At 43.0% G+C, this 9,869-nt stretch overlaps 1 protein-coding gene across 1 annotated transcript; it reads right to left on the bottom strand.

The window, feature by feature from the left end:
- Positions 1-722: 722 nt before the first annotated feature.
- On the bottom strand, positions 723-8,867 carry hnrnpa0a (heterogeneous nuclear ribonucleoprotein A0a). Its single transcript, XM_084352363.1, has 4 exons — positions 7,888-8,867; positions 7,706-7,838; positions 6,186-6,291; positions 723-2,395 (listed from the first exon to the last, which is right to left on the bottom strand). The coding sequence occupies exons 1-4, from the start codon at positions 8,791-8,793 to the stop codon at positions 1,408-1,410; spliced, it is 2,133 nt and encodes a 710-aa protein (XP_084208489.1). The 5' UTR covers positions 8,794-8,867; the 3' UTR covers positions 723-1,407.
- Positions 8,868-9,869: the final 1,002 nt, after the last annotated feature.

Genomic DNA, 9,869 nt, shown 5'->3' with positions numbered 1-9,869 from the left:
CATTGCACTTCTGGGGCCTTAATTTAATCCATGACCTGTCGGTAAACATCCCAACAAACACAAGAATGTTGATTCAATGAAATGTGCAACAGAGATGGAGATAAATGTGATGAAGACATTAAATCAGTCCGAATGGGTGAGGAAACAACCCAGCACCGCTCTCACCCTCCACCTGACCCGAAACCAGTTTACAGAATGAACTCTGTCAGTGATGAGGCTTTAAAGCATCGGTTGTAAACTTGGATTTATAAAAAACATCAAAATCAGAACATTTCACTCTGCCTCAGTTCGGCCAATAATGAATTCAAAGGAAGGTTTTAATTATTTGCAGAGTTAATGGTTTTCATACACACTACTCAAAATTAGTCAGCAATATTTTAGTGTTTCACTTGTTTATTCTGAAACTGGATATTTTTGGTTCCCAAAAATAATTGCACATTTCATTTGACCTTAATTGCACAACCATGCACACAAACTGATTTTGAGTAGTGCAAACTGTGCTTCAATCAGAGGACCAAGTCAGAGTTGCACACCATCAGGTTTTTCCACCAAGTAAATATTTCCCGGTATAAAATGGCCGATGAACTGGAAATACAGGAATTTTTATGCCATACTCCCTCCTGCTGGTAGCTCCATGAACTTGATTTTCAGGTTCACAAAATGCGTTTTAAGGCTGATGAAACATAAACCCACACGATCTGAATTAAGACTGCGAGATTAGATGGATTTTCAAAACATTAAAAACTTTAATAAAAGCAGAATAAACATAGGGGGTGAACTGAACACACGGATTTCAAACACTTTTAATCCAAACAAAAGCCTGTAATGGGACGGGAAGAGTGGAAAAGGTAACTTACAACTGACCCAAAAAAAAAAAAAAAAAAAAAAGTCCGTGACATTTCTCAATTAAAAAATACTTTGTCACGTGTGTTTAAGATCAAGAAACTCAAGCAATCGAGTCCCATGCTGCCCGACACTGCCACCAACTTTACTTAAAACCCTGAGTTCATGATGCAAAAATAACAGACACATCTGGCTGGTTTGCAAGACAAACAAACTCATTTCTGAGTTGAGAAGCAGTGACTGACAAAAGATTACACCTTTATAAATGGTTCAAAGCAAGTCTTTCCAAACATAACAAAAGTACAATTCAATAATTCACCATTCGTAGTAGTAAAGTACATAATGTGTGGAATAAGAGGACAGATGGGGTGTCCGGGCGGAGGGGGAGCCAGGATCCAGAGGACAGTCTCATTCATTCATTGTGGGTGATGGGCGCTGCTCCCTTTAACTGACCCCTCACCCCAACTGGGCTTGTGTTGTGTGTGTTGTGTGTGTGTTGTGTGTAAATTCAAGTTCGTTGTAATCAGAATTGTCCCCATGAACATCTCAAAACTAAAGGAGCCATTAATAGCCACCGCCATATCCGCCACCCCTGCCGTAGCCGCCGCCGCCTCCTCCTCCTCCGCCGCCGCCTCTGTTATAGGGAGCCCCGCTCCTGTAGGAATAGTTGCCCCCCTTCATTGCACCATAACTAGAGTGCTGCTGTCCGTACCCGTCCCCGAAGTCACCATTACTGTACCCACCCCCCATCTGGTTGTCATATTCTTCGTATCCACCATATCCGCCGCCGTATCCTCCGCCGCCACCGCCGCCGCCGTTGTTGTAACCCCCGCTGTAGCCGCCTCCTCCGTAGCCGCCGCCTCCTCCGTAACCGCCGCCGTAGCCTCCTCCGTAGCCACCGCCGCCTCCTCTTCCGCCGCCATAGTTATTCATCCCTCTTCCTCGACCTCTTCCTCCCCGGCCGCCGGTAGACATCTCCTGCTTGGTCAGAGCTTTCTTCACCTCCACCTTGTTGCCGTTGATGGTGTGAAACCGGGTGAGCGCAGCTTTGGTGGCGGAGTCGTTGTCCTCGAAGAAGACAAAGCCGAAGCCTCTCTTCCTGCCCGTCTGCTTGTCAGAGATGATCTCGGCCTTCTCCACCACGCCGAACTGGGAGAAGTACTCGGTCAGGTTCTCCGCCTCGACGTGGTCTTTCACACCGCCGACGAAAATCTTCTTGACGTTAGCGAGGATGTCCGGGTTGTTAGCATCCTCCCGCGATATGGCCCTCTTCAGTTCCACGTCGTGGCCTTCGACGACATGTGGGTTAGCCGCCATTGCTGCGTCGGCCTCCTCCGGCGTTGAGTAAGTGATGAAGCCGAAACAGCGGGAACGTCCGAGCTGCTGGTTCATGACCACGACGCAGTCACTGAGCGTGCCGAACTGCTCGAAGTGCTTGCGGACCCCATCTTCTGTGGTCAACACGTTCAGCCCCCCGACAAAAAGCTTGGTCAGTGTAGTCGACATGACCGTATTTCTTCTGAGGATGGTATGCTGCGAGACCGTCCTTCTTCTTCAATGGACTACGTCAGGGCGGGCCGTTTGACTTACTTGCTTTCGTAAGACGTATTAGTCGCTGATTGGTCATCTTGAAAAATCCGTCAACCTCATTGGCTGGCAAGCGAATCACGTTGCTGTTGCCTTCAGGTGGTATCGGAAATCCTAAGTTCAGTTGCTGAAGAAGAAAGGGAAACGTGGATTTCAACCTTTATGGTCCTTCGTTTTGTTTTGGTACAGTACAAAAAGCACATTTAAAAAGCAAAATCCCGATTAATCCCCTTAACTTTTATCATCGCCACTTCGATGTAACCACCACATATAGCTTCAAAGCATATGTAATGTTTTTTTAAATGTAACAACCACGCGGTTTTTTACTGTGTAAAGCGCGTGTGTTCTTTGAATACACCAGAAATCGGCATTTTATTAGATTGCCATTTTGAATATAATAACAGGTAGCCACATTTTGAGAGTGTAGACTTATCTGAGAGTATCCCAACAATTGTCTATATTGCAACAATATAAAAGGGAGTGCAAACAACCTGTGGTAGTGGTGCCAGTAAATTCTTCATACTCCTGTAGGTGTTTAATATGCGCTACCATGTGGCTGTGACCGTGACTCTCTTCAAACCTTGTACTCATTGTAAGTTGATTACTGCTTGACATCTCAAATCTGTGCTTCTACATTCAAGTTAACTTATTTACCCCAATATCAGAAGTCACACATTTGCCCCAAGAAGCTTTACAGATGAGGAGGAACTCCCCCAAAACCTCTTTCACAGGGAAAAACATGGCAGAAACCTTAGAGCAACGCCACAATGTTAACATAATTCCCTCTATAGCCATTTCTTAATTACCTTAGAGAACTGGTCACACTGGTTAAGAAGGACCACCACAGTTTTATATTGTTTTCTCTGGTGAATGGTGCTAACCAACCTAAATAATCTTTTGCCTCTCTGTAAAATAATAGCATGTTTCTCAGTAGTTTAGTTAAGCTGAAGGCAGTCTTGTCTGAAACTCCTCTCAGCCACCCTCCCCAGGCTGCTGGGATATTCAAATATTCAAGGTGCTCCTCCACCCTTGTACAAAAGAATCCACAGGTCATTAATGCATGTTGCAACATGCCGATGTTTTGTGCCAGTACTGACTGTACTGGCTTCTGTTGGCCATTTTTTGCAGCTCTGTAACAGACTTGTCCCCGGTCAGTTATGCAATTATTAAACCAGGTTGTTTTTTTGTCATCTGTATTAAATTGAGGATGGTGCATGATGTAAAAAAACAAAATAATTGGTTTAGTCACACAGAATTTATACTAGTGAAAACTCAACAGCAAAACTTTAAATGCTACAATACTTGTGCCATACGCATCAACTTTTGGAAATTATGTATTATTGGTTGTAAATGTGAGACACACATGGAGGTGACACCCGTCACAGAAGTATCTTCATAAATCCCTTGGTTTTAGTCAAGAGGAAAACTGACATTACAACAGCCCAGCCCAGCCTGTTGCATATACCACCAACAAAAATGTAAAGACCTGAAAATGTACACTGATCAGAAGACTTCGTACAGCTGCGGCCCGGTTGAATGAAACACGTATTCTTCAATCTTTCTTTGGCTTCTCCACCTCTGCAAACCTTATTTCCAACAGAATGGAAATTATCAGTGCGGCCATCGGTTCACAACCTTACTTCAACCCCTTCATGACAGGTATCACCAGGACAGACATAAATAAGTAACATAAGTCTCGGTTTTATAAAAATATATAAATTTATTGTAGATTCATAAAAAGCATGATAACAGATGTTTCCATTTCCTATGGGATGGTCACAAATCATCAAGCACCGTTATCCTATGGGGGTAAGAGAACAAAAGTAAAGTTTACACTCCCACCATCCTGTCGAGCATCATGTAAACACACAGTACTCGCGTCACACCGGGCCTCCTGAATCACCCCAGTACATCAGACAGAATTTATAGGGATACACTGTCCTCCAATTAATGAAAGGGAGGGATTACTTGTGTAATATCCCTTTGTTTTAATCTTTGACTTACAATTCCAGCTAAGACATCAGGTATACATTACAATACCTGTTGTATTTACAGTTTACAGGCACCACTGTGAAATATAGGAGGCATTCCAAGTTTATACTGTCAAATGTATTGTTTGCTCTAGTTTAATCTTGTTTTTGTTTTTGTTTTTTTTTTACTGATGTGCACGCTCAATTAAAAGCACTTCCAGCACTGCTCCTTACTACTTAGTTTGCTGCATCCTTTAAATGTACAAATCAAATAAACACTCACACTGAGTTATAATACAGACCTCAGCAACAATGATGCATTTTCTTTTAGGTATCGATTAGCATTTTGGTCTGCAGACTTGGAAGACATAACCTATAAAAACTCACTGCAGGCATGAATATTTCCCTTAAGCCTGTGCTTACTGGGCTGCCATTAGCTTCTAATATTTAACTGACAAGCCATAATTTAGTTCTGAGACCAAGCTGCTTATTTACACCCAAAGAGGCCTTTCAATGCAAATTTCCCATTATTAGTAATCAATTCAATTTCAACCCATGTGACCTTTTTTCTTTATCTAAAATATACACCTCCTGTCTTCTTCAAATGCATCACCCTTGAAAACTGGTCCACACAACAGTGCAGTAATGGATCAGTCATGGTTCATTCTGCAGCTTTTACCCTGTACCATTAATTTACAGACACTAATCAGGCTCCTGAAGAGACCTTGTTATGTCAAGTGCCGTTTAGAGTAGGCATTTAGTGAGTGACTTGGACTTGGTTATACCTGCTGCTTAAGTAGGTGTAATTGAAATTTGTAGTGTGTGAGCATGTGACTTTCCATCTCTGTCCCTGGTCTTCAAAGTCTGCAGACAAATGCTCATCAACACAACAAGTGTACGATAAAGGATAAGATCACCTAACAAATTATTCTACTCAGCCTCATGACGATGGAAAACCTGGTGAAGTTTCATAGTCCACAAAACATTTCTGGAGTGCCACAAAACAGTGTTGCAGCATTCTCCCAAATACTACAGATGTAGCTGTGGACATGTTTAAAAAAACAAAATGGCTCCATATAGCTCATAGATCATAAATTGATTTGAAGTCATCAGTTGTTTAGGAGAATGCTGCAATGCTTGCTGTGCAGCACCACAAATGTTTCATGGACAATGAAACCTCACCCGACTTTACCTCTGCATGTGGTTGAGTAAAGATGTAAAGCATTTTATTTTTTTGGTGAACTTTTCCTTTAAGTAACCCTTTATGTATTCATTTACCTTCACCTATTTCATTGCAGGAGTTGCCAGTTTGAAAATAAACTTGTGGCTAAGCTCACACACAACCTGTTATAGTACGCTTTTAAAAAAATAAAATATACCTGGAGACCATTAAAAACACAAGACAGATATAATAATCAAATATTTATTGTATTTTGAAAACCACAGTGCCCAAGTGCAATCTCTTTCTCCCAGGATCATCAGCACTGAGTCAATAGTATTGGAGATTATATAGAGGAATATAATATCACTGTCGCAGGCCAAAATGGTCAGAGGCCACTAGCATCATTTAGTGTTTTCATCCGGAACCACAGGTCCAACAGCAACAACAGTCAGTACTGGTCACTGGGGAAAGAGCACTTATGATTGCACTGTGACACGGTGTTATCAAAACTCTTAAAAGCTTAAAACCCACCAAATCTTCAATAAATAAAACCTGATCGAAACCATGTTAGACTCTTCAAAAAGCATCAACACCACACTGGGGAATCCTTTGTGAAAACTGACTTCACCTGAGGGGGAGAAGGCACAACCACTCTCCGGTCCCCCCGATGGCATGGAGACCAACACCCCATCGTGTTCGGGGTGATGTTTTCCAGGTTACCGTAGCAACCTGGAGGAGATGGGAGAGAAAAAGAGTGAGAAACTGGGCAGAGTAAAGTTTTCTGGACGAGACACAAATTTACTCGTTCCAATATTTTTATTTTAAATGGTGGAACAAAATTTGCGCCCCCTTCCACCCACTTAAAGTTCATTAAAGACCAAATTAAGTAACCCCCCCTTTTTTGTTTTATTTTAAGATTAGCTATATAAGACGCATTGCGCTGTAAGTGTAAGTTAAGTTGTTTAATATTTAATAATGGCACACTTGTGCACCATCTCAGAAGATAATCCATACATGGTTGACCAACACAGAGTGAAGACAGGTTGATTTACATACCTAGTTTGCTGGATGTGGATATCCTAAAGAGATATTTCAGACTCCTATCACAATCGACCCCAGGTAATCAACAGGGTCCTGATGTAGCCTAAAACAAACTGCTACGGCTATTTTGGCTGGGATAGCCTACAGGAATACGAGTAAGAACACCTAAATGTAGGAATAATCAAAGATAAATATCAGAGCCCTCATGTCCACATACTGATATGTATTCAAATGCGTAAAAAAGAAAATATATGAAGTCATATTAGCAGTGTCTAAAAACCACATAAATTTAAAAACAAGGTCAAACCCTACAAAGCCTACATGCATTGGCTGTGGGTAGACTACAACCATTCTGTAACCATTTCACCCACCTGAATGTAAGGGAATAAACTGGGAAAGATGCCATGTAACTAAACATCGACAAGATGATGTCACTTATAAAACCTGTGGATGAACTTGAGGAAGCCTGGTTAAATAAGTAAAATAACTAAGCTAAGTGGTATAACGTTTTATTTAAAATGAACATACATAAGCATACCAAGGTGGTTTAACAGTAGGTTTTGTTCTCCAGACATGAAAGTATACAATATACATTAGATATTGCTACAGGTAATGAAAAATGAACAATAACTATTACTATGCGTGAGGAGAGTTTGAGTACAATGTTGGGAAGGAAACAAGGAAACTGGATCCTGCAGTATCACGTTCCGACTTTGCTGAATGACCAAAGTAAAATAATTATACAAATGGATGTTAGACAGCTATGAAATCCAAAACCACAAAAAAACATGCTTTCTCATCCTCATACATTGAAATCACACTAAATTTACTCCAGAAAACAAAATTTAATTGCTTAAAAATGCAAAAATATTGGGATAATCAGAACTTGTCAGCAAAACAATCCTACATCGAAATTGAACCGAGTGAACGCAAATAAAAAAAATAACTCTAAACGACAACTACACGCCGATGGCGTGGGTACATAATAAAAAGGGATCACTGTATATTTGATTCTTCATTTTTTTTTTTTTTACGTGTCCTAGTTGAACGGCAACGACGGCTGCTCGTTATAATCAGGTTTTCTGGGAAGTGACCTTCCTACCTGTTTGGGTTTTTGAGGTCTTCATTATGATTAGGGGGATCTCTGTGTCCGAGTCTCTGCCGTTGTTGGATTTCACGGCAGACGCCCCGTTACTGAATTTGAGTTGAGCGTCCGAATCCCGGCTGGAGGTAATCTATGGCAGGGGGAGGGGTGGTTGATTTCCCATTGTGCAGTCTCATTTAGTAGCCGCCGCCGCCATAGCCCCCCCTGGGGTAGCCGCCGCCACCACCGCCGCCGCCTCTGGTGTAGGGTGCTGCGCTCCTCTGACCGCCGAAGGGTGGCCCTTTCATGGGGCCGTAACCAGAAGAATGCTGGCCATAGCCGCTACCGAACTCATTGTAGCCGTTTCCACCTCCATAGCCACTTCCCTGGTCTCCGTAGCCACCCCCATATGGTCCGCCGTACCCTCCGTAGCCGCCACAGTTGTAGCCTCCTCCGCCATTTCCGTAGTTGTAGTTTCCGCCGTAGTCCCTGCTGCCGTAGCCATTTTGATTCCCCCTCATGCCTCTTCCCGGCCTACCTCTCGGCGCCATACCGGTTCTGTTGGCTGCCTGCATCTCCTGCTTCGTCAGGGCTTTCTTCACCTCAACTTTGTGTCCATTGACGGTGTGGAATTTGACCACAACAGCCTTGTCGGCCGCATCGTGATCGGTGAAGTAAACAAAGCCGAAGCCTCTTTTCTTTCCGGTCTCCTTCTCCGAGATGACTTCGGCCTTCTCGATCTCACCGTACTGGGAGAAGTATTCGCTCAGATGGTCCTCTTCGATGTCGTCTTTCAGGCCTCCGACGAAGATCTTCTTCACCTTAGCGAGTGCCTCTGGCTTGTTTGCGTCTTCTCTCGCCACGGCGCGTTTCACCTCGACCGCGTTGCCGTCGACGGTGTGGGGCCTAGCCGCCATTGCTGCGTCGGCCTCCTCTGGCGACGAGTAGGTCACAAAGCCGAAGCAGCGGGACCGCTGCAGCTGCTTGTTCACGACGACCACGCAGTCGGTGAGCGTACCGTACTGCTCGAAGTGCTTCCGCAGGCCATCGTCGTCAGTGTCCACGTTTAGGCCACCGACGAAGAGTTTACAAAGCTGGTCACTCATTTTGGAATAACGGCGAGCTGATACTTGACGGCTTCAACTACGCGCTAATCTCAAGATGGTGGTGGGGGATGAGCGCAGCGGTATTTATAGCAGACGCGCTGTGACGACAGAGGGGCTTGAAAATCGGTGACGCCTCTTCCGGTCCGCTGCCGTCTCTTTTGTGTTACAAAAGAGCCGATATTCGTCTTAAAACGTGTATAAACTATTTCAAACACGACGATAATTATAAGATACTGAATAAAATAAATTACTCAACACATGTTTATGTTATGATGCGCAGTACCGACGCGGACTGTGTCGCAGGGACATTTTGGTGTCACATGGAACCAAAGAGCGCCGAGCGAATGTTTTATACATAATGTGGCAACAAGCTTAATGTCAGCATACATGTACATACATGACGTTTGTCTTCATAGGGAGCTCATAACATCGAGTTAGTAAATTAATGGGGTCATAATGGCCACACGGGCTTCAACCAAAAACATATGACGTGTTATAAATGATGGATTAGGTTTGAAAGCTGGGTCTAATGAAGGTTAGTGAGCCAGTGAGAAATGGGTGCTGATATCAGTGTAAGTGACAAAAAAAAGAAACTTCAGCTGATTGTTGAAAAATGGCAGATGGTTGAGTTGGTTCATTCAATCAAATCCGAGTCCACCTTCTCAAATTTGTCAGATTTGCTGATTTTCTCTCCTGTAACTAATGTACTTTTAGGTTTCATACTGCTGGGGCAAACAAAACAATTTCAAAATGTAAAATTGGGCTCTGAAAAACTGAATAGGTATTTTTCACCATTTTAAGAATGAAAATGAATGCCAGTTGCTGCAACCCCCCCAAGAAAACCCAATTTCCATGCAGGAGCACACACAAAAGCCTAACAGATGGCCCATTCAGTCTCCTCGGGGGAGCACAACTAAATTTGTATCTTGGTGAAATCACAAAGTGAAGGCTTAGTTTAGTTAAATAGATTTTAGATCTTGGAAAGAGCAATGAAAGATCGTACAGCAAATTGTGCTGCCAAATCTAATCAAATCAAATTTGCCCAGTTTTTATCTTGAGATCCACATTACATAATC

This window comes from Pagrus pagrus (genome assembly GCF_965226575.1).
Source record: "Pagrus pagrus genome assembly, chromosome: 5".
NCBI lineage: Eukaryota > Metazoa > Chordata > Actinopteri > Spariformes > Sparidae > Pagrus > Pagrus pagrus.
Note: the sequence above shows the minus strand (reverse complement) of the source record. Positions and strands in the feature narration are given on the sequence as shown.

Bases quoted from the DNA above. Each gene is read 5' to 3' on its own strand.
- hnrnpa0a (XM_084352363.1), bottom strand. From the start codon at position 8,793: ATGAGTGACCAGCTTTGTAAACTCTTCGTCGGTGGCCTAAACGTGGAC. The intron at 6,292-7,705 runs GTAGGAAGGTCA...CATCTCCTCCAG, and splicing joins GACCTCAAAAACCCAAACAG to GTTGCTACGGTAACCTGGAA. The intron at 2,396-6,185 runs GTCAGTTTTCAC...AGTCCATTGAAG, and splicing joins CCTTCTCCCCCTCAGGTGAA to AAGAAGGACGGTCTCGCAGC.